Source organism: Leptinotarsa decemlineata, unplaced genomic scaffold (genome assembly GCF_025532065.1).
Source record: "Leptinotarsa decemlineata unplaced genomic scaffold, Ldec_3_MD MMD2_tig00000505_RagTag_RagTag, whole genome shotgun sequence".
Lineage (NCBI taxonomy): Eukaryota > Metazoa > Arthropoda > Insecta > Coleoptera > Chrysomelidae > Leptinotarsa > Leptinotarsa decemlineata.
Window position 1 is genome coordinate 6,928,745 of NW_027412549.1, and position 26,565 is coordinate 6,955,309.

General features: G+C 36.3%; 1 protein-coding gene across 2 annotated transcripts in view; it reads right to left on the reverse strand.

The window, feature by feature from the left end:
* LOC111509077 (gastric triacylglycerol lipase) overlaps positions 1-26,565 on the reverse strand; it is a 31,093-nt gene continuing 4,528 nt past the window's right edge. The window contains exons 2-7 of one of the 2 annotated variants that reach the window (XM_074173835.1): positions 23,928-24,111; positions 19,540-19,654; positions 9,257-9,500; positions 2,670-2,816; positions 1,754-1,981; positions 1-239 (exon numbers count right to left, since the gene is read on the reverse strand). In XM_074173835.1, coding sequence (XP_074029936.1) covers positions 63-239; positions 1,754-1,981; positions 2,670-2,816; positions 9,257-9,500; positions 19,540-19,654; positions 23,928-24,111 — 1,095 coding nt within the window. In that variant the 3' untranslated portion in view covers positions 1-62. The remainder of the gene's footprint in view (positions 240-1,753; positions 1,982-2,669; positions 2,817-9,256; positions 9,501-19,539; positions 19,655-23,927; positions 24,112-26,565) is intronic. The other variant, XM_074173836.1, reaches the window with a different exon arrangement.

The window sequence follows — 26,565 nt, forward strand, 5'->3', positions numbered from 1 at the left end:
TTGTTTTCTTATAATTTAATGAATACTTTCACTACATATTTTGTTTCTAGTCTTTTCAATCTTCATGGAACACATTTTTCTGAATCTATATCACTAATTTTGTGGAACATATCTTCATAAAGGTATTTTGGAAGGTCTTTGGCAATGATGAAATCTAAGTGATTCCATTTCTCGAATGGAACAGCGTGATAACCACATCGCAGAGAAGGTTGTAGTTCAGAGTAGGCTTGTTTTGCGTTCTGAAATGGAAAGTAGATCAAACATCAAAACGAATAGTTACTCAATTAACTCAAAACGTACCAAATATTGAACTATGAAAAAAGGTTTCAGCGGAGGAATGGAAATTTTCGTGTTTTCTCTGGAGGGAATTTGTATAGGATTAGTCTAACGACAGCATTGATCATGTTGATATATTAGGAAAATGAGTGTACGGAAAAAACTATTCTGTGAGATCATAAAGGGATGTCTAAGAATTTACGAATAGTTTTGGATACTACATTATTTTCAAATGCACAACAGTAAAGTTTTCAAAACAATTATTGGGAAAAGTGAACAAGCACTTCTGCCGCGCGCGTCGAGTAGGGTGTTGCAGTTCTGGTCTTTGGAAAAAGTGCTTATTTTTGACAATTCACGATACCAGAGTATTGCCTTTGGGACCCTTGGGTAGTTTCTGAAACTCATAAAATGAAAGGCGAAATAATTACCTACAACAAAAAGGGCCACAAGGAAGCTTGAAAGGAGAGAAATTGATGCGACTTGAATAGAAAAGAAACAGGTAATTCAGCTTCAGGAAAGAAATTCATGATAACTGAATTGATATACGGACTTGTTATAGAAGTGTGTCACAAATAGAATGATCAGAAACTTGTAAGAGAATTGTGGATGAGACTGGACCGAAAGACAAGTATCCATAAGTGAAACTGATTAGTCATTTCAAAAACTCCATCTTGCATAATACCCCACCTCATATCAGCGTCATTTTGAATGATAGTGAGTGCCAGAATGACAAAAGGAAGTCTGCAAAGCTGAATCCAGATAATTTTTTTTCACTTCATCAATTGTCGCGATATTGTTGTATTCTGAAAGTTTAAAATATTTGGAAAAGGAAAACTCGAAGGGTGAAGATCAAGAGGGGATAGCATCTTACGATATACAGAAGATCATCAATGATGAACCTTCAAACTTCAGTCACAAATAGGGAGAAGGATCAACAGAAATGCTGTCTTTTAACTTGAATGGGGTAATCATTCATCATTACGAATATTATCATTACGAATATTATCAATGAGAGACAAACCAAATGTACTCTTGAGCAATTTTATAAAGGATTCGCCAAGGGCTTTGCATATCAAATCTGATTTTATCCAATGATTGTACAAATAGTGCTTATGTGGTGTTCAAGAATGAAAATGTGAGTAGAAATGATGTGTTTTGGCATGAAACATTCTGAATTTACATACCTATCTTTGCGAGAATGTTAGTTGTTGCTATTTGAACATAAAGAGTCAAGAGTCAAAGAGTTGTTATTCCTCCGAAGACAAAATCAAATGGAAGAAACAGAACAATATGATAATCTTGTGATCGAAACACGTATCGAGGTGTTTAAAAAAACGGATTTGTGTTGGGATAAACATCTAGTAATATTCAATATGATCAACAACTGATAATGCAGAGGTTGTGATATCGATGTAAGTGATTCTTAACCACGGAACGTAATGAAATTATTTTAAATGAAACGTTCTGAATCTATTACCCTCGGTGTAGCTAGCCAATCGTTAGCACCAAAGAACATGGCGACCGGCACCGGAATTTTTGATAGATCATAGGGTGGTGGAGTTGGAGTTCCGTAAGTTTCTAAATTTCTTTCTTTGCCATGATCGTAATGTTGGAAAACTCCTGAGATGTGTATTTGAACTAAATGTGTATAAACTTCTGAACCTATAGTATCCACCATCCGATTCATTTCTAGTGGGAAAGTTATCTGGAAAAAAAAATTGAAAGCTGAAATGATTATTCATAATGAAGCTGAGACTTTGGACCAAAATGATTTCAAATAGTTGATATGGTGATAATGATGATAATAATAAATGGTCTTTATTTTTATCTCGACGGAGTTTTACGATATTTTACCATTCAACCAAGAAGTTTTTTATTTCAATTGAAACCAATATATAGTTATAATTATATTGAGTTGCGAGTGGAAAGTGAGGGAAAGTTACTTATACATTCAAGTAATATTTTTATTGGTAAATGTTTTTTATCAAAGTGTGACGTGACGTGTCACATTTGACAATTGATAACAGCGAAATTTTCATGGTAGGTTACAATATCAAACGAATAATGATCTGTAGAGATCGAAAATGAATCAAATACAAATCTCTATCTATCAGAGAGCCAAAGTGTAATGTGGAACAGATCTTATGAAACTTCAAAATATTTCAAAAAACAAATTTTATAGACGATACTTTACACAGCAATGTACAATTGGTCTCTTCAGTAAACCATTTTGAAGAAGCAGACTATTTTGTGTAAATAAGAAAGTATATAATAATTTTATGCGAATTGAATTCAAAAGGAAGATGATAGTCATCAATCTGACTCAACTTCCTTGAGGGCATTACTCTTGTTTCAGAGTGTGGAGATTAGCTTTACTGATGAGTAACACTTACAGGATCTATCTGTTCGTAGTCATCCCCACCTATCATTTTCAAACCAAAAAGTATACTGAACATTCCTGGAGAAGTAGCCATTAGTGGTTTTAGAAAGAACGAAAAACCAGGACACATTTCTCCATTCCATAGGAAACTCACTATTTCCTGAAAAAAAAATGATGGATGTTTCTGAGTGTCAAAGAATAAGGTACTTTTGAAACACCTACTCCACTCTACGGACATTGAATTAAATCGACTGAGAACTATACTTTCCCAATGGATAATGATACAGCTATTATTCATTGTATTATGAGAAGAATCCCTTTAACTCACAAATGTGGCTAAAACTCTAATTTCAAACTGCTCATCAGCAATATTCACGTAAAGTAGCATTTCCCACGAACAATATCTTTTCAGTTGACATTATATTTGTTCAGTATGATTCAATATCAGAGTTCAAATGTGAAAAAAATTTGGCTGATATTTTTTTGAATAATTTATATCAATGATTATTACATCTTTTTTATTTCCATTTATTTATATACCAAAAGGTAGTGGGAAGTGAGAAGGAGTTTTTTCAAGTGATTGTATTTTTTAATTTTCTTTCCAAATATGATATTTCAAGTGCTAGTGCATTATCTAACTAGGTCTAGCTTAAACATTTACTAACTAACTTTGATGTTATAGCTGGCCAGGAATTTATGTTCATCAATTCGCAACCTTCTCAAAGATCTTTCCTCGCACGTGACCATGAGTGAAAGTTTTCCCTATTCTCTACAATTGTGTTAACTCAACTTAACTTGATTTAACCTAACCTAACCTAACCTAACTCACCTTAACTCAACCTAATTCAACTCACTACTGGAGTATGATCACGTGAATGGAAAATTGTTGAACCTTCCCCACCACTAGACCTTGGCCTTGGTTGACGTCACATGACCTTGAGCGATATGTATGTCATACTACCTTGAATGATCCTACACCACCTTGAGCTGTGTACACGTCATATGACTTTGAGCACGGAATACGACCTTAACGATCTACTCTGCCTTTGATTCATTATCTTGGGCTTGGTCACATTATACGACCTCTAATGGATTGTCACGAGTGTCACAAAAGTCTTCATTGTCGAGGTACTCTAGCGAGGTGGGCGCCAACTTCTATCCACCCATCGAGTTGGATACCTCTGGTAATTATAGACTACACTTACATGATTCCTATTTCTACAACTCCATGTTTGATGTAGAATAACGTTTTCGACTAATCGCAAAAAATTAACTCACCCCCACCATCGAAAATTTCACCAAGTATTTCTCCTTCAAGCAAACAACACTCTAAAATGTGAAATGAGGTTGAAATATTACATCCTTCTCAAACATGAAGACACCATTGCTGAACTTCTGGAGTTTGATGACAAAGTGTTCAGCTGTGATTAGCCTTCATGATCACACCATCTAATGTCAACCTACCTAACAACATCCACGCCTTTCTCTCCGATGACATTCGCTATGGAATATGTGGCGGGCAAGTGCCTGTTATTCAAAAACCGGCATAACCATCAAAATGAAAACGATAACAAAAAATCTATTCAATCAGCTATCGCCCCCATACGAACGACAACTCTCAGAAATTGAGAAACTTGTGCAAGCTAAGGACTAACGAGGTCTTACCTCTCAACGTGTTATTCCAAACACATCATTCGGACAAACACCTGAAAATCTGCTACTACCAATAGGATGGGGGCTTGATGTGAATAAACAAGATATATTCCGTCAGCAATGTATTCAGCAATAAATTACCTTTGAAGTTTCTCATGAGTTTTGCAGAAGATTAGAATAAAGAAATATCGAATGTAAAGCAGTAGCTCATTCTGATTATAGCACTTTCATTCAAAAATTAATTCATTGGAGAAGTCGATGCAGATTTGAAAATAAATAAAACAGAATGGAGAATCAGACATATTGTACGGAAGTGAAACGGACTTATCGTATGTGGGATCTTCAAATATATGGGCCGTCAAGATAACCAACCGATCAATCCGAGAGTATATTAAAGGATGTAACGAAATTCATACATGCGAGGATTGATAATATTCGTCTATATTTGTACGCTGAAGTATAGTCATTGGAGCAATAAAACCTGAATTTCGACAAGAAGTTAAATCCGTTAGCCTATTATGCATGTGAGAACTTTCAACGTAGCTACCATACAGCTTTGAGTGAACCAATGATAGATATTGGAAGCTTCCGCAGTAACTATTCACTATCGACTTCTCAATCAATTCGATGCCATAAAGTCAATCACGGTAGATGCCAAAGTAGAGTCTGAAAGGCGCAAAGTCAAGTTTTTCAGTACACATTAAAGTATATACATTCTGCACTCATCATTTACGATGCCCTTAAAGGCTCTGTTCAAACTGGGATTTAATAAGATTTACATGTGAATGTTTGATATTGATAAATAAAACACTCACCAATTCTGTCCGAATTGAATTATGATTTTTTTGCCTTCTATTCATTATCCAATTAGATAAACGCAAATATGATTTCAATATGGTTTAATTCATAATACGTATGTGTTATACAACGTATTTCAATTAATCACAGTTTCATTTTTCAAAGCTACACTTTTTCCTTCTCACACATGCTTTATTTCCTCCTAAGGGTTGGGATCCTATGATATAAATTAATATTTCTTTATGATATTCTGCGGAAGGTATATGTCAGAAAGAATAGGCTCCAAGTCATCTCACAAAATTCATCCGAAGTTTCAGTTCTATACAAATAATTATGACATAGTGCCACACCAAGCTCATATTTCTCGCTATGCTCTATAAAGGTTCGCACATCTTCAGCATCAAAACATACACTCAAATCCTCATTTGATGAATGTGAGTCATCAAAACTCAGATCGGCTAACTCCCATGCCGCCTTTCTTAAAGTAGAATCCGAATTCACTGCTTCTGGCCATTCTTTGGCTGTATTGTGCATCCACATATTTGTGTGAAAATACACAAATTGCATTCATTAGTTTGGAAGTTGTGTTGTGAAAAAAAAGCAGTCACTTGAAATTTGACCATGTTTGAAGCATGAGAGTTGATACATATTTCTTATGAATATGCATTATTTTCACTATTTACGAAGAGATTGGAGTTATAATCAATACCTTCAATCTGAAATATCGAATTTTACTAAAGGCTATGAGCCATATATGCGAAAATGAAATTGGCTTTGAATAAATTCACTGTACAAATAATGGCTTCTGTGAAATGTTCTGTGAACATGGAACCCATAATTCGAAAGGGATTTTACTTTCCTCATCTAATAAAACTACTTAGATGGGTTTAGCTATTAGGCCTTCAGAGTTTTGAGTTGATGAGCAAGGTGTGAAAATTATAACACAGCTGAGTCGATTCAAACGGTTTATTGTGCAACTCCATTTGTTACCTGCTACAATATTCTGCTTATCACAGGTCGCCCAATAAGGTACAAAAAAGGAAACTATTTTACATTCGAAGGTTAATAAAGAAACAAATATACATATAACTTCTATCGATTACCAACGATGTTATGGGTCTCTGCTATGAAATTTAATTATGATAAATAATCGTGTAATCGATTTTTCTAATGTCAAATTTCTGAGGACAGAGCCGATCATCAAGTTCAAACTCCCTACTCTAGGTCATATGACGTGCTCATAGCTCAAGGTCGAATGTTGGGGGGAAATTCAGAACCATAATCAGCATTCTACTCCTTCATTTATGTTTCATTAAACAACAAAGTTCTGAAGTCGAATCAACTCATTTTTGATCACAGCACTAATACTGTGTGCTATGAATATATGAACGTTTCTTGGGCGAACATCGGTTTGGTTTCCAGAAGTGAAGTTCAAAAGATGTCATTCCTTTGAGTCTCTCATTTTTATAATTGTGCAATCGAGAAACGAATGGAGACTCACGTACATGGCAAAAATATTTACTGAAAGCTCCGATGTTATGGATTGCCAGGTAGTGTTTATTCAAGCCTCCCAGTTCTTTTAAAGATAGTTTCTCCCAAATAAATGAAGTTGAACATTAACAAGCTATGGAAAAGATTTGATATCTAATATGTTTGTGATAATAATTGTTTGCCGCTTTCTGCAATTTTTGAATTGATGGATATTTTCCACCTTCATTCACAAGTTTCTGGGATGAAACTCATTCCTGTTCTCAAACCTGCAAATGTAGTTGCACTACGGATTTCATTCAAAATCAACTTGAATTTCTCAGACTGGTTGCAATAATAAATTTTAATCAGATATACTATCTCTTTGAAGGAGTTTATAAGAGTTCAGTGACAATGGTCGTTTTGTCATCATCACACTCGAAAAATTATTCAAATATAAGAATATTCAGAATATTATTGCGGGATACTGTAACTAATGTAATCCAGTATCAATCTACTGCTACTATAGTCAAAGACCAAGGAATAATAATAATAATAATAATAATAATTCTATTTATTGATAGGTAAGAAAAAAATACAATGTATGGGATACAATATATGTATACAATCTACCCACGTACCTATCAAAAGGCAGAATTCAATTTCTGATCTTGTCACGAATGACTCAATTAGAATAACAAGAATCATATGAATATGGAATTGAAATGAAAGTTTGGAAATAGTTACTAACGTTATAACAACCGAATCCGTTATTTGCGTATCGGCCGTGTGTCGTTCAAGACTTTTCGTAACCCCGTTGAAACATTACATTTTAATTTCGAGGAAAGAACGTAATTCTTCAGTGAATTCCCAACATCATGAGAAACAGAATCAAATTTTAAAAATATTGGGAAAATCCTGTGCAGCGAGTGTTAATATACTGCTAAAAATAACTCAAGAGCGATATCAAAAATAATATAAAAAGGAAGATGGAAGATGGTGAACGCGGTACAGTATTCGATTCTAGCACTATTTATCAACATGTACAGAAAGTTACTTCAATCTATGTAATTGCAACAAGAGCTTTCCACGAAACAAATACAAATCGGTGACTACACAGGTTTTTCATGAATCATGACAAAGACTAATAACAAGATGCATAGAAACTCTGATGTTTCCACCGACCCGTTTTTGTTTTGTTGAAAGCTCTGACGCGACTTATAGCGCTTTCTGAATCGCTTAACTCCTATCCAGAGCCTGGATCCAGTAATTACCTATCGTCTGCCACATTCAGTGGTAAATCAGATTCAACTGCTGAAAGTTGGTGGACACAAGCTTGTTTTGACATTTCCAAATAGTCTCATGCCATTTGTGCAATTTAAAATTGTAATATCGAACGTAGGTGTATTTTTCACAATTCATATCATTTCTTTGTTATTATTTATGAATTATCGTTTCTTGGTTGGAATTTCTTTAATAGTAGTAGTGCTTAGTGTTTCATAATGGACTTTAAACGTTAGTGCATCATTTGTGACAAAAATGACTCCTATTAAATATTTATAATTCGAATGAGAATTTAATCAACAAATATAGATATATACAGTTAACATACAGTCGAATAAATTTTTTAAAAAGCATTGGCTCCTTAATAGATAGTTGATGTATGAGAGAACAAGGGTTGGAGACCATGTGTATCCTCGAGGAACACCAGCATTGATGATTAATATATGCTAAAGAGAACCATCGATGCAATTCGAGAAAAACAACGCTGATCAGACAAGCCATAACATCGAAGTCTAAATAGTGGACCCTCGTGCAGAAATAGTAAAAAATCAAGGAAGTAATAATTGAAAGAGACCTAAGCTCTTCGTGTTTTTCGATTGCATCGTTCCACAGGAGTGTGATACCTCGCATAAGTTCCGACATTTGAGGATGGCCGTTCGTATGGGTACGACACCTGGTTAACGAAAAAAACATTTTTTTACCTATATATTGATGATCGATTGAGATAGCGAAGCATACCAAATTTTCACGCTGTTGATCAACAGCTTCCCTCCATAACTGTCGATATCACTGAGAGTGAAGAGTTTCACTCTTTTTGTGTGAAGGCTGGACTCGAGTAGTCTTCTAGTCACAATAAAAAAAACCTTTCATTTAAGACAGGTTGACAGAACTCTAGTGGTGCAATCTAAGTTAGACATTTTCAAGTAGATAGTAGAAACTCCATCAAAACCAGAAGCTTTAGGTATTTTCTTTGAATAACAGAAGTCCCAAGAATTAAAAACTAACTCAATGTCGATGTAAACATGTTTCTCATTGGATTTTCACTGGAAACATGTGATTTATTCATTCGCTGAAGATATCCCTTCAGGTAACACTGCTTTCATCAACTGAAAGAGTTTTTCTGCACAGTGTGTGTATCAATATATTTTTTTCAAAGCTGTACCATTTGAAAATGTACCACTTGAAAAATGAGAGAGGTGAGAATTTTCTATTACATATTTCGGAAAATGACAATTATTATTCGAGATGCTTAGAAATCAAGATTATCATTAATATTTTTGGAAAGAATGTGTTTGGCTTTCTACTACTCCATTTTGATAAAAAAAAATTGTGAGAATCTTTCCCAAAAATCAATCACTCTCAAAAATATAACCGTTTCAGTTTATTATCGATACTTACTTTCAGAAAAGGCCACACGTAGTCAGAAAATCGCAAGATAGATATGGAGTCTTTGAAGTTTATTACTGGGGCTAAGGCCACCATTCCTTTCAAATAGTTTTTGGTTTCATCTGGAAATGAGGACGAATATATGAAAAAGGAAGTTGTTCCCATTGAGTAACCTATATAAATGGCCTGTCGATTCGTCTTTTCATAAACCAATTTGACTATCGATCTCACATCATGAACACCCAAGTCATCGAGGCTGGAACATAAAATAACAATGTTTTTTTCTCAAAGTATATGGTTTTTACTACGACCTGTTGTCTGATGCACTGAATCTCTAGTTGAATGGAATATTTTTCAACGAAACAGAAGAACAAACTCAAAAAAATATTTATACTTATATATATATATATATATATATATATATATATATATATATATATATATATATATATATATATATATATATATATTTGAATGATGCAACTGATTTTCCTTTATTTTCAGTATTTCAATATCAAATTTTACAAAAAGGATTTGAAGCTTTATATTTTCTATTAATTATCTGCGAGCGCTTTCGACAGTTGGTAGTACTGTCATCTTCTAGGCACTCCTCAAAATGAACTTGTCATCCTATCGTCTGCCTCTTCATACGGTCAGAGCGTCTCAACTCAGGTATTTCAGGTACTTTAGGTAAATTTGCCTGTATTTGTACTGCATCAGGTACTCTTCTTTGTGGTAGATCTTCTCTAGGAATGTGTATGGTTTTGTTTAATATATTGAATGTGAGGTCCTGTTGTGTTTTGATTTGTACTTGTTCCTCGATAAGTGATTTATGACTGTTAAATTTATGGATGTTCAAGTTTTCCCAAATATCCATGAGGTTTCCCTTGTTGACTTGTTTTATGAGTTTCATGTTCTCTGGTGGGGATCTCCTTTCCATTTCATATCGGGATCTGTATTTGACCGAATTATCGACATTATTGCTTGATCTAATCGCGGGAAGATGGCGCTGTACTCAACCTTCTTGATATAATTCGAACTCACTTTATATGTATTTCTCCATTTGAAAAAAGTATTTTTTTTATGAACACGTGCGCCTGTTGCCTTATTTGTAACCCTCCTTTGCACGCCTGCTACCTTGGGCTTGGTAGCTGATTTTCAGGCTCCCTCTCCGGAATCGGAAAATATCAATGATCATTTTTCTAAACAATATACGGCTGATTGATCCCAAAGTTCAGATAAAATAAATATAGTTTGAAAATACTGAAAAACACGCTTTTATAGCATACGAAACTAAAAAATAAAAAATGAATATAGTTTAAAAAACAAGCTTTTAAAGAACATCGAACTAAAATTCAAAAATATTTTTTTAATGAGCTCAAAACAATAACGAACGAAATATACTAGTATTATTGTGAAAAAAGCATGGTCGCTTTGTGCCGTATTTTTTGTATATCAAGCGCCCGTCGCTTTTTCGTTCGTTATTGTTTTAAGCTTATTTGAAAAAATATTTTTAACTTTCCAGTTTCATGTTCTTTAAAAGCGTGTTGTTTAGTTTCCTGAACTATATTTATGTTTATTTATAATCAGAAGCCTACTGAATACAAAACATTAAAATGGGAACGTGTTGAACCTGTTTAGCGACATCAAACTTCTCTGTGTCTAGTGTAGCTCAACAGATCTTAGAGCGGCTACAAAATGAGGCACATACCGATTGAGGTCCGAATTCAAATAGCTTATTTTTCACTCTTTCATATAATAAGTAAAACTAGATACCAGGTAAATTTTAGGTATTCAACTGGTAGTTGACATAAAAATCAGGAACTAAGATATCAGAAACTAACACAATAATAGAAATTCAATTGATGTACCTCATTTGATAGGCTCAACATAGATGTAATATTCAGTTTTTATCATCTGCTGATGATTTTGAATTGGTTAGAATCACACCCATTTCTCGCCCGAGGTTCCATGTAATGATAATAATGATAATAGGATGGAGTTTACTTTTCAAATCGTCCGTTTCGCGGTTGTACTTTTCTCGGCAACAGGGAGGCCATGGACTTTTGAGTTTGGAGTGCCTATACGACAGAATATTATTAGATGGAATCTATGAAGTGGTCAGGAGTTCAAATCTCCTTCTCTGCATGGTTCGCGACCATGAAAGAGTAGGAATTGTGAAGCATTTCTCTTTAGGGCAACTGCCCGAGAAGCTGGTGAACTCGGTTTAGTTTTCGACACTGAACTAGGTGATCACAACTCTGTCACTAGGTTGGAACCCGTTCAGCAAAAGCCGCAGATATCACTTCAGTTCTGAGGCAAAACAAGGATAGGCCAATGCCTATCTTTGCCAAGGTCTTGTTCAACAACATTGAAAACCTTGGTTTATTAAAGTGCCTGACCTTCGCTTTGCTCAGGTCGAGTAGGCTGAAGTTGAAAACTGAGGGGTTCATCATGGTCTGCCAGGATGGTGTCTTCAACACATTAGTCTATCGCAGTCACATGGTGGATAAAGAGGTTTCTGACACAAGTTGTAGGGCCTGCCGCGAGGTGTCTGTGACCCTAATCCACTTGCTGTCGGCATGTCCGGCATATGCGATCCCAGCCTATATCTATTGACATAACGCGGTCCTAAGAGTCCTTTATTACTATCTGATACAGTTTCAAGGTATTGATGAGACACCAGTGTTGCCATGAGCTACAGGGTATTTTAAATCCATTGTGGGGAACGAGAATTGCAAAATTTATTGGAACTCTTTGTTTCCCACCCTTAGGTTGATGCAAGCTAATAGAATATCAAGATTTTTTCTTTGAACTCCACAGACTCTATCAGGACCACTGTGTCAATAAGATTGTTTTGATTATTGAATTCCTCGGTGGAATTTGATAATCATGCCTACTTGCCGCACTTAGGCAGAAAGTTCAGTGGAACAAATGCAGGAGGCTGTTATTTTTGCTCACTACGCTTACTTAGGGCACATGATTCTCGGGCCCAATGATCACTCAACCCACAGTGTGGAGAGTTATTTTTGGTAGATAATGTTGGCACGCCCTCCTGAATGTATCGAGTTTTCTGGGGACAGGGCCTGATTAGCGCGAACTCAGGTTGAAATAATAATAATGATAATATTAATAATACCTGTATTGCTCACCAAAAAGTAATCGAAACTAAATTTTATAAAATGAAATGAAATAAACACCTTGTATTTGATGTGCAAATGGATGTTTGTTCAGATGGCGAGTTTGCATTCGCATCTGGTTTCCCACCAACCTTAAAAAATTTTAAAATATGAAATATTGGGGCTCTCAAGTTATAACTTTGAGTAGAAAGAAAAGAAAAGGAAGAAGAAAAAAATATAAGTAGATATACCAAAATAGAAATGTTTGATAAATGCCTGAAGAAGATAATTTTAATCAATTCACCAAGTATGTTGGTCTACAGTGTTGAATATTGTTGAGTATCAGGATTATCCTAATCGCTAGATACAATAACGGAAGTTACAGTTCACAATTAATAGTCATTCATAGGTTCTTCTGGAGAAAAATTTTTCGGTAATCAATAACCTCAGTAACCTTTTGTGATACTGATATATACTGGAATATCTGACAAATATCACTCATTGATGTAATAGGACGATTTCCGAAATTGGAAATAATTGTGACACGATCTTGTTGAAGTTTAGGTACAAGTAGAAGGGTGGCGTTCAAGGCTATACCATCAGATGATTTTGACGAAGCATCCAAAATCACTCAGAGTTTAGTACTTCCATTTGCAGGGTGTAGAATATAATTATGCGGGATGAAATAAAAGTTAACTGTCAAGTTTGGATATTTGGACAAAGTCATATGTCCTCATATTATATAATTGTTCATGAATTCATTATTATGTTCATGAATGGAAGGACCCCGAATCGATCTCCGTTCAAACGATGCAAATCTTTTCAATAATATTTGTCTTGAACCAGAAAAAGTGAATGGAGATTTACTAAAAGGAGGGCGGATGATGAATCTACCTGAGGGAATTTAGGAAACAGTTCGCATGAAGAATTATTAGCAGGCATTGTCTACAGAGTTGAGAAAAGAGTTTTAGGAACCTCTTTGGTCTTCCAAATCCTTTCCAATAAGGAATCCAAATGAGGATCACAGTTGCAATGTAATGAAATAATAACATTCTACGTATTGGGATAACTGAACCCAAGACAATCCAGCCGAAAATAGTGTGGAGTGCAACTGGTTCATTGGGATTTTCAGAGATCATTTCGAACAATTAGAGAAGAAATATCGATTTCACTAGGAATATTCAACGAAAGATCAGACAACTTAAATTCTGAAATATAATTCCTCAGGTAGGACAATGGCTTCACTGAGATAATAGGTTTGTGAATGATACATAGATAGTAGAACTATTTCAATCTAAGACGTTCCAAATATTTTCGACTGAAAATACTTATTTGTGAACCACTGTCGTGTGGACCACTAGCCTTTTGATAAGACCCATAGGTATCCCAAATTCCAGTGGAAGATATCGCTAAGAGAATAGTATAATTTGAGGGTGTAGTAGCAAGTAGAGGACTCAGATGCAGATTGATAATCAGATTTCAGGCGTGAAGAGTAACGTGTGTTACTTGAAACTTGATTACTGGCAGGGCATTGACTAACGAATGAGGTGAAGGTGACCGGCTGTAATTTTTTCGTTTGATAGAATGAGGAAAGTCGCTGGAATGTAATAATGTGTGTTAAGTATGATCACATTTAATACAATGTAAACCCGAAGTGCAATCCCTGAAAATATGCATGGAATCCAAACAATTCACACACCACTAATGGGATTTCACAACATTGAATCTTCGCGGACATGGACATGACAGAAACTGAGGATACTTGTAAATGAGATGGTCGGCATCAAACAGTGAGCAACTAGTTTTGGTTTGAGTATGAAAGGAAGCACGTCGAGAGGCGGATTTGGAAATGGGAATTGGAGATATATTACGAAGTAAACTGTTTGATTTTGTTTGACTCAAACGATTATGATCAGCAATCCTTGCGATACTGGCCACATTGTTACAAACTCTACTAATGATACAAATGTGGGAATTCCATCAGAATTGATTTCAGATTCGAATCTAAAAACCGTTTTGGAATTGAGACGACATCTCAGTAGCATGTTGAAAAGCAAGAAGCGCCACTGATCCATTGGGAAGTCAAAATTTTTCAAAGCCGCAATGTTCGGAAATTGTGGGAAGTGACATCATTTTCATTAAGTCGCAGACAATTTTCCATTTCATTAATATGGGCAGTAGCTAAATTACGTTCATATCATTTCAGCAAAGAGTTATAAGTAATGATATAGTTAGCACCTGTTAAGTTTTTTTACGAGGGCCAATTGTGGCCCAGAAAGTGAAGAAATCAGATGATTTAATTTTTCAAACTTGAAAGTAAAACAATTTTTGGTAGCTTGATATGAGATTCGATATTTGAATTATTATGTGTAGCATCAACAAAAAGATTTGTTTGAAGGTGGTTGACAATGTTTTGTGGTGTACTTCATCAGTTCGGACTTCCATTGTCTGATAAAATATAAATTGATTTTTTTACAGGGATTTCAAAACAAAAAGATTATCATGAATGGATTTAGTAAAGTAATAATTTTGATAAAAAGACTGTTGTTGGAATCTGAAGTGGAATAATCACTGCATTACGAGATTGGAACTGTCTATGGATTTTATAAGAATACCTTGCCTTGAAAATATCACGGAGGTATGACAAAGATTTTGCTGAATTAGCCAGCACTAAAAATTAATTTATACGATCAATGCTAAATTTTTTCATAGCCTTATGATATTCAATTTTGTTTTGTTGTGTCATGTTGAATTTTGTGATAAAAAACAGAAATTCTTGCTCGCCCCTTGTACTCCCAAACTGTTCAAAATAACGAGAACCTTACCAAAATTAAATAAAAAAACGTGAGCAGAAAACTATTGAAATGTTAAACTGATTATTGAATGGTAGGTCAAGGTGAACTATCGGAAAAATGAAACTAAATTTAATTTGTCAAATGAATAAAAAAACCAAAATTGTACTCGAATATTTGCGAGAAATGCTAAAATAAATACTTCTGTGTCGAGACAAAATCGTACATTGGTTTGAATTTTTGTACCTTTTTTATTTTTACCAACAGAATTTTGAATACTCATAAATGAATAAGAGTCTTACCAAACTAGTTGTAGCGCAACTCAATAAATCTATCTGTGATTTCCAAACTTAGATAGGTATGAGTCACATATAGTCAGTGGGCATACTTGGAGACTGGCTATAAATCAAATTATCAAAGAACAATTCGTTCAGGTCAGTCTCAACTCCCTACACAGTAGGTTAATGGACTGACGCCTATCAGAAAACAACTACCCGCCTGGCTAGTACCACGAAGGGCGTTGGATAATATCCGACAGGTGTCAGTGCAGGATTCTTCACAGAAGTTATTCCTGCATATGCTGTTGGCGATACAACTGCCGCAATAGATTTTCAATTATTGGAACACACTTGCAGACCGGTTTCGGGCTGTTTGGCCACTCGTCAGTGCAAGGTAGTGTATATCATCAACATAAAGTCATTTTCGATAATTGAAAATCGAATTCCGTCAGAGTATCATTTCTCGAACTAAGCTGAAGCATACAGCTTCAGCTTTCGTAATTAAATTACGAAAAAAAAAACATCTTTTTGTGTAATCTGAAAATAACAATACCACTTCGCAAAAACAATGTTCAAATTACGAATATCCGGTTGAAAGAAATAAAATTATGTTCAGTATTAACGTAGACTGTATTTCCTGTGCCATGAATTTTAATGTTCTTTCGAATAATGTAGGTTTTCTGGTTCCACATCGCAGTAGGCAATATTGTTACCCTCTACACATTCCACAGCAACACCCCTCTCAAACAAAATTTGTGCAGCTTGTAGAGCATTCAAACTACTCTTTTTTTCTCTCGCACTCCCGACCATTTTTGACGAAATATCGTATTTAGAGGGTATGTGATGTACTTACAAATGGAGGCAAGGATAGTAAATATTGGCAAGGATCTAAATATTGAAAATCGAATACAAAAAAATGCTCTAAGATAACACCAGGGTGAAAACAATTATAATAATCATCAATTAAAATTGTCAAAAAAGTCAAAATAGAGGTGAGGGCAGAACAAATATAAAGGAACATCTGTCAGGATTCTCGCCAGAAACGCAGACTCAGTGAATGCTAAACAGGTGCTGTTTATACATACTTTTGAAAACATTTTCTCACAAAGTTAAGTAATTATTTTTCCATTTATGGAAATTATTTATCATGGAGGAGAGATTATAAGAGAAAGACCGTTGAAATATTTCTATTTCATGGACAGGGATGCTTAAAACTACCTTTCTACGCAAATTCAAATCATGCAAATCTGATCTGTAAAAAAATGATCATATACGAGTTAGCGAGAAGAACTCCTGTATTCGATAATTTTAAAGAATAAGCTTGCTTATATGAAGACTTCTACGATTAAATATATTCAAACACTTCAAATCTGCTAATTTGTATGAAATTCTTTTCCGAATATCGATGTGATGCAGTGGTTTTGAATTTTCTGTATGTGGCGCCTATCGTTGTCTAAACAGGGATGATAAACATCATAGTACTTGAAAGGAATGCAACTTATAAATCAATTTCACATTATATGGGAATATATGAGTTGCTGAGGCGAATAATCAATTTAAGGTTTGTTGTACATGAAATCTGAGTTCATGATACGACACGAATTGCATCTTAGAACTTTCCATTTTCAGGCAGTAGTTTTCTATTTCTTTTCAAATAGTTTCTATCACTTTCAAAATAATAGCTACCAACTTGTTTGAATTGATTTTCGAAATGTAGTCAGTGAACACTCTGAAAATGAAAATCAAAATTCAGACAAACGACTACTCGAACTATGGCTGAAAATTTGAAAGGTGGATATAATGATAATGATGATATTTACAAAACTTCAGCTTCTCGATAAATGTTGCAATATGAAGGGCATAGAAAAGCCATGTGGCAATATTTCACGCCCACTGTTGATCCCTATTGTTGATCTATGTTCACGATGCCCCCTCCACCCAAAAAATTCTAAAATATGCCGATGACACAATCCTCTACTCCTTTGCCCCTAATACACGCATCTTGTAAACACAATCCCAAATAATTATAAACCACTTCGAGCACTGGTGCAACAAGTGGAGCATCAAAATTTACCCCTCCAAAACCCAAACCATCCTCTTCAGACACCCTTATACAACTACCCGCCCCAAACTAAGTACTAACAACTTGCATCTTAGACGGTTGGGAGAGAATCTCCAACTCCAAGACTCGCTGTCCTACTGGGGGGTTACTTTCATGAGAAACTCGGGACAGAGTCCGGAAAAGGGCCACTCTCCCAAAAGCACTGTGAGGCAAGCTCGGGATATGCGACAGTAAGACTCTTTTGTACATGTACAAAATGTTTATAAGACCGATCCTGAATTTTGAAGCCACAATCTGCTGCATGCCCTCCCACAGACGAACCCACTGCATACCAACAACCGAAACACTACGAAACACCCATAACCTCACATTTCGATACTCCTCCCAATATTCATTAAACCAAATAAATATTACCCCAATCAACTTGAGATTTCAGGAACCACAAGGCCGATACGCTGCTGAAGCCATGAGAAGCAACAACACCGCTGCCATTAGCATCCTCACTATCCCTTGGACGCCACATAGAGGCCCCAGAAGAATATCAACTAAGAAGTTCCGGTTCCCCCAGCCAGACTCCTGGGAGCAGTGGAAGACCTGACGGAGCAAATCCAGGACATCCTAGAGGAGTACCCACTGGCGATCAGATAGAGGACAGCACACGGCCTAAAAAACCCTGAAGTCACAGGCATACTTCCCCCGGCCTAACAAAACCCGATTCCTCAAGAACGACTACCGCTATGAACCCGGACACTCGAACCTTACTCCGATAATTTTAATTTAAATTTATTTGTACAGTAACACAACCCTGAAGAGGCTAAGCCTATAACAGGGCCCCTTTATATCATCATATCATTATGTAACATATACTGTTGAAACCAAAAATTATTGAACATTTCTTCCTCTCTCTCTACTTAACCGAAAAAAGTAAAACATATCAGAGAGTATTTTATGATTGATAGTGTCAAATGCTTTCGAGTGGTCCAGAAGAATTGAAATTGATGTTTCATTTTTATCAATAGAATTAGTTATCTCATCTACAATATCTAATAATACTATCCCGTAGCTTCTAGATCCTGACTGATGAAAATGCTCTATTTGATGTTGGGGCATGTTTATTTGTTTTTTTTTACTCTTGTTATAACTACGAAGAGGTTAGTGATTTTTTTATCACAAATTCAACAGTTCAATCAATGTTTGGGAAAAACCTAAAATATGAAGTTTCTCAGCAATTATCTTTGAAATATCAAAATGTATTCGAACTTTTCTGTTGAACTCAATTACTATTCAGTGACGCAAAACTATGGTAATTGTAATTTTGGATTATGTGAAGCGCATACTTTTGGAGTATGTGTCCATGAATTTTGCTTGTTTTTTGATTCGTATCAAATGCACTGTATACATGTAACTTGGGGATAGGCTGTTTGAAACCCTTGCGAAGAACAATGACCAGACTTGGGGAGTAGGCGTCAAGTCACAAAACCCTTTTAGCGTGTCATTACCTGAAGAGTAGGCAGATTGATCCCTCAGTGTGGCCATACTTTTTTGAAAATGGTTCAAACCGAAGTCTGAACGTCAAGCGCTAAAAACTCTAGGCGCGGTTGGATGACCATAAAAAAACAAACCACTGACATATCGAAAGATATGAGGAACTTTAATGTTTAATGAACATTACAGTTCGAATTTGAATGAATCAATGTACTTGGTGAAAAATTGATAGGATTCAACAAAAGATTTAAAAATTTAGTTTTTGGCAATCTTTTCTGGCGAATCATATGACTCCATTGTATCAATACGTTGATAATAATGATTGTTAGAATATTTCGTTATATTGAACTGATTGACAGAAGGTGTAGTATTGTCAAATATAGAAAATAATCATGAAATGAATACTATTTCAGCAGTCCCATATAGATGGACGAATTCCTAATTTTGAAAATTTTTGTACGAAAGTTTTCATGTCTTCTCTTATTACCGAAATATCATAACCAACAAACCGTTGGATTACTGTTTCATGAGTCAAGGGATTTTTTAAATAGATACTTACTTGAATTGCCAATAATCTTTATCCGTAGATTTCAGGTTGATGTGCCCTTTACTGTACCAAGTACCTCTAAAATTGAGCATCCAAATGTCATAACCAAGATCTCCTAGTAAACGAGCTGAAATAAAATGTGAGTTACTATCAAGCTAACAATGTTATTTGCCTGTTTGCCATTTTTTGCTGGAGTACACATTTGATTGAATCAACTTATTTTTTGAAAACCTAATCAGAAAAAATAAGGATCAGGTTTCACAAATTTTAACCTTCAACCTATAATGCTTAAGTAGGTTCATCAGTTTCTTTGAGGACAACATATGCGAAAGAAGCGATTCATATTGGATTTGAATCGCTGGAGATCATATCCATTTGGAAAAACATTCTCAGGAAGTTTATTCCACATAAACGCAGTTCTTCATATGAAAGAGTTCATAAGTAGCGGAGTTCGAGGTGTACTGAGTTGAACCTCAACACGATGAGCAGTAACAGTCCGTTGCGTACTTCTGATATGTGCCGCTCTTGATGGAATCAAATGTGCCCCCGTGAAAGTATCTATAGAAGAGAGACAAATCTCCAACCCTTCTTTGATGTTCCAGGCTATCAAGGTTGCACGTGATGTTTGCATTTTCAATCAGGCGAATGGCTCTTTTCTGGATGGAATCCACCAGATTCAGGGTATGTTTGGGGGCAGAGCTCCATACATAAAAAAATCTGTTCAAAACCTGTTTTTCCGTTAATCAGCTGTCGCCCCCATACGAACGATAACTCTCAGAAGTTGAGAAACGAGGGAGTCTTGGAGAAAGTTCTGTGAGAACATTTACGATCTCTAGTGAAGAAACGTTAGAGCTTTTGATAGAAAACCACTTTTCTGGAAATCTGACTCTTGATAACAACAGACCGCCCATCTTCGAGGGCGCTAAATGCCCAAAAAAGAACGACTGGGACGTCGCAAAAAAGGTTATCACAGCACCGGCAGTTGAATGGGATTTCAAGTCTTTTCAGCCCTTCAAATCTCCCGGAGAGGATGGTATATTTTCAGCTCTTCTTTTAAACGGACTGGAAATAATTTCACCTATTCTCACAAAATTGTATAGAGCTAGCATAGCGTGGAACTATATACTACCCAGTTGGTTGGCAGCAAGGGTACCTGGAGTGGGCCGGAGAGACCCACACCCCAAATCAGTCCGACCAATCAGCCTTACCTCCTTCCTGCTGAAAGGACTTGAGAGGATACTGGACAGGCATATCAGAAGGGTAGCATTATATGCATCCCCCCTGAATAACCACCAGTATACTTATCAAACCGGCAAATCGACAGATTCAGCATTAAACAACCTCGTTGAGGAAATCACCCAGTCCCTTGACAACAGCGGTTGCTGTATTTCTTGAAATTGAAGGAGCATTTGACAATGCATTACCTACATTTATAGGATTGTCTCTGGCTAGGAAGGGTATAGAATCAACCATAACTGGCTGGATCTATGCCATGCTGCAACTACGACTCTTCAAGGCGACTCTGATGGATAGTCTGCTTGATGTCCTCGACAGAAGAGAAGTCGATCTGCAAGCATTTGCAGATGACCTTGTCATCCTGGCAAGGTTCACGTCGAGAAGGGTAGCTTGTAATATCCTCAAAGCGCGTTGGACGTTGTTCACAGTTGGTGCCTGAGGGAGCAGATGTCTGTCAACCCCAGCAGAACTGTGTTAATTCCCTTCACGAAGAAGAGAAAATTGGACGATCTAATGCTACTTTCCCCCAACAGTGTGGTCATTCCACACGGAAGTGGAACGGAGGTGAAATATCTTGGCATTGTCCTTGATAAAAGAGTCACCTGGAACGTTTACTTGGAAAAAGTTTTACACAAATCCAGACGGTTTCTATGGACATTTCAAAGGATTTGTGGTGAAATTTGGGATTTAGGTCTCAAAAAAATCCATTGGATTTATGTGATAATTGTCAGACCAATGATCACTTATGGTGCAATTGCTTGGTGACCGAAGGCTTCACAGTAAATGGCCCAAGCGAAGCTCTCTGGCTTACAGAGACAGCTGGTCTGTCTATCAGTGGTGCCATCAGTACCACACCATCAGCGGCCATCAAGATCCTTCTAGATCTACCTCTCTCTGGAGAGAGAGGCTAGATGGACTGCGTACAGACTTCTGCACATTGCCAATTTCACAAATTATTTCAATGCAGAGTGCAACAGACTGTTGGTTGACATTGGAAGTCACAGCATTCTGGAAATGACCTATGACTTTATGCCTCCGACTGTCAACTACGAACGGCCTCATAGAGTACTATTCCCGAGAAGAGAGGACTGGATCCTCCGGGAAAAGGAAATATTAAAAGCAAATAGTTATTGGTTCACAGATGGATCAAAAACACCTTCTGGTTCTGGTGTAGGTATTTTCAGTCGCAGACCCAGGACAGAAATATCAATCTGCCTAGGAACTTATGCGAAATTTATGCTATTGAATTGTGTGCGGAAAGATTGGATAAATCCAACCTCACTCACAAGTTAAATAAAATATTCTCGGACAGTCAAGCGGCGTTGGAAGCTCTTGGCTCCTACCGAGCAACATCTAAATTGTTAGCAAACTGCCAAAAACGACTCTCCTCTATAGGAAGACTTAACAGATTGTATCTGATCTGGATTCCTGGCCATACTGGTCTGGATTCCTGGCCATACTGGCCTGAAAGGCAATGAAGCTGCTGACTCTCTTGCAAAGGAGGGTGCCGCAGGCGGCTTCATCGGACCAGAACCTGTCATTGGCATTGCTTTGGGCTTTGCTAAACAAACATTGAACACCTGGATGGCAAGAAGATTCATACACTTCTGGCAGAATCTTCTAGGATTGGCTCACTCCAAAGCGTTTATTCACCCGTCGAAGCTTGATACCAAACAGTCGTTAGACTACAGTAGGGATGAACTACGATATCTAACAGGCCTTCTTACAGGTCACTGTCATTTGAATCATCATATGCAGAGAGTTGGACTGTCGGAAGAAAATGTATGTCGCCTTTGTCTGGGAAATGATGAAACAACAGAGCATATACTTCGTGTCTGCCCCGCTGGGGACCGAATCATGTTCTTATTGTTCGACAGATCCGTACTCTCACTATCTGACCTGGAAGACCACTCACCATACAAACTAATCGGCTTTGTTAAGAAGCTGAGATTATTTGGCCGAGTGTGAATAGGTGTGAGCCACAATAAACCCTTATGGGTTGCGGTGGAGGGTCGAATAGACCCACTCACTTTAGACATATATATCTACCTAACACAGTTGCAGAATCATCCCAGCTTTAACCAGATGAATTCTCTCGAGAAAAATATCTGATCGAGGCGGAAATCAAGCCCACGGCCTTCCAATCGTGAGTCAGGCGCAATACCACCACGGCCAATTCCAAAATAATAATCCAAAGAAGCTTTGGTCTGAGCTTTATGAAGCATCAAAAGTTTCTGAGGTGTGTACAGTTTTCTGGCTCTGGATCTGGTTCCAAGCTTTTGAGAAGCAGCCTTTGCAATTTCAGCGACATGATTGTGCCACGACATTTTGGTGTCCATTTTAACCCCCAACTAACTTATCGAAGCAGAAAGCGGAATTGTCTGACCTGACATTATTATATCCGGTTGGGAAACATTTATCTTCTTGGAGGAAACCGATGCCTGGGATGTTGACGCATTGAATTAAACCTGGTTACTTTCACCCCAATTCGAAATCAGTTGGTAATACATTGTAAAATTTTGACAATATCTGAGATAAAGATGTTCACGTACTGATCAAATCATCTCATCAAGAATTATGGATTTTCATCATGTATGGTGTTATAGTACTATAAAGTTTTTATTGAATTCTTGAATTTTGTTCATCCTTTTTTTGGAAGTGCCACTTTCATAATTCAATGGATAGATGGATGGACGATTTTCTTCAAAACACTGATTTTTCTCGAGATACTCCTTTTCAATTCATGACTTTTGCAACTCCAGATTTCAACAGAAACGTTATAGAAAGCCTATATGGTTGTCCCACAAAAACAATTTTTTTCTGAAATACTTTTATTCAATCTATTTTGAAATTGCAGAAATCATCAATAAGAAATGTTCACTTTTCAGAATAATGTATAGATTTGTTGTAGGTAATTTTAATCTCAACTACATTGTCATCAACAGATGTATTTTTAAATCACAAGCAAAAGTAAAGGGAAGGAAAAGACTTCGTCGTTTTTCAATATTGGTTGTTAAATCAATTGAAGAATATTTTCTGCTTAACACATTTTCACTGTGTTGATCCCAGACTATGTTTTTTTGATATTTCGTTACTGATTAGCATAATACATAAACTCGTTGAATAAATTACTTCAACTTGTTTGTTACTTGTTTGTTACTCACCCAATGAAATATTTTCCTTGTTCACCCATCCAATGGCATTCATAGCCATGCCGTGAACAATAATGATAGGTGTTGGTTTGCTGATATTCAGAAAGGCTCTCTCCACCAAAATTTCGTAGCCATCTTCGGTGATCAAGTAATGCTCTTCAGCGGTGTAGTTAGGCCAGCTTCGTATAATTTCACTCTTGGAAGAAGAAAGTCATTTTGAAAAAAAAAGTGCAATGATGTCTAGATTTTCATTACGGTTTCAAAGTCAATTGTTTCAGTTCCTTCGTATATATAAATGTGTGTAGAATATAACTCAATGTCCATCGGAGTATTAGCCCAGCCAGTAATTGTTTTTTGTCAGGCATTTACCAGAACCTACTATTTAAGTTGGTTGGGAGAGATGAATGGAATATTTTCATTTGTATCGGGAAATTGAACTTTCAATTACCTAACTTGATGTTAATCAGCTAATGACCTGCTCGAAGTAGAAAAAAATAATGGAACATATGGACACAGGTTTTTGAACCATATCTGTGTATGATTACTTATTGAAATTGTAATTGCTTATTGTAATAATATAAATACTTCTTTATCCCCCTTCAAATATTGGAACCTTTCACATAAGCGCAAGTGTGCTTGTGTCGTGTTAAGGTGCGTATTCACCAAAAAAGCGAGCACGAGCGAGCATGAACCAGCATTTCTGTATGTTTGCTCGTGTTCGCTCGTGTTTGCTCGACATATTGATGTCTCGTCCACACCAGAGCGAATATCTTCAAGTTCGTAGTCGTAGTTTATCCATCGAGCACCTTTTGATGTACCTCCTTCTTCTCGATCTTTTCTGAACGCGAACAAGCATACGTTCGCTCGCTCGCTAGCCCGTACTCACCAGACGATTATAGATGCAGAATGCTCGTTCACTCTTGTTCGCTCTTGTTTGCTCTTGTTCGCTCATGCTCGCTTTTTCGATGAATACGCACCTTTAGGTATCTCATATTTGAAAGGAGATTATGAATTTGTGAGAGAGTATACGTTTAGCTGATTGTAGCGTACAAATGATTTTATAGCAATTTTGTGTTTCTTTATGTCTATAATATTCCTGAACTCGTGCAGTAGTGAGTTAAAAAGTTTTGGACCAAAGTAATGTACAAATCTTTGTGAGTGACTTTTTTTGAATAAAGGCAGATGGATACATTTTATAACAGATCTGGTTTCTTTCTTAATAGTTGTCCTCTGGTAATTAGCTTTATTGTGAAATATTCATATTGAACAAGAGTAAGAGTAGAGATTTCTTATGTTGAATAAGATTTGTTCATAACGTTTTTTTATAGGAACTAAACGGACTCTATTATAGATAATTTTCAGTATTGTGTTTTGCATTATTTGTAAGTCTCCTGGTTTTTTCCAAAAATTCCCCCCATGCTCTAATGCAATACTCGAGAACAGGTGAGCATGTTCTTACGAGTTATGATATCTCTCAGGAAGTACAATTTGTGGATGAGTTGCTTTAGTGTTTTGGTCATATACTGTGTATACTCATCCCATCGTGAACGTTGATCAACTATGACTCCTAAATATTTGAGTTAATTTGTTTTTTCGATGGCAGGACAGTGGCAGATATTTCCAGGGCAACTTATTTTATGTACCTTTAAAAAAATCTATATGGTTGGTCGCTATTTGTTAAAGTGATGGTCATGAATTCTGTTTTTTCAACGTTTTTTCAACCGCCAATTGTTCATCTTCTGACGCTAAATTAACATTAAAATCTCCTGTTGAAATTAGTGACAACGTATGATAGATAGTTTTCTCGTAATTCTTCAGAGTCTACTCGACCCCCTGTCTTTTGCCAGTATTATACGAAACGTAACTCTCTCGCTTGCAATCTTCTCTAACTCATACCTCCCTCTCAACTTCCATTCGCCTCGCCCGAACACAGTTTTTGTAACGCTCTCGTCACACATTCACCAGCTTACTCCCCAAGTCAAGCGCGCGTAAATCAGCTTTACTTCAACGTTCGCCTCACCCGGTCACACTTTTCGTAACGCTTTTGTCACGCATTCACCAGTTTACTCTCCAAGTCAAGCGCGTACGTTTTACTTCAGAAATTACTTCAGTTTTTGTTTGCTACTGTAGAAACTGAGTTGTTTTGTGTGACATGAGAGTTCATTGTAGAATTTCAAATTCAATGAATTTTTTTGTGAGGTGTTTGGTCTGAATCTCTCGGTTTTTATAATATTTACTGATTTTCTTGGACATTCATGTTGTTGCGATTGTAAAATGTAGTTAGATCTATTTTCATTAATTTCAGTCAATGTTTCATATACGAAAGTTTAAGGAAGCTGCATAATTTTAAGATGAATTGAAAGTTGGCGACAATGATCTCTGAAGTTGGCATTAGAAATCAAACGTATAACTCTTTTTTGCAATATAACATTTTTTTTGAATGACAAGAATCCCCCCACCACACTGTGCCATGTACCATGTGACTATGGAAGCGTCCGAAGTAAGATTTGACTGCTCTGATTTGATCGGATAGTGATTTAATGAAGATTGTGAAAAACGTATTATAGTTAACTGACCTCATTGAGAAGTCCTTGTAGAAAGGTATTGACTTTCTGTACATTAGTAAAGAGTGCTGAGTAGTAATATGGAC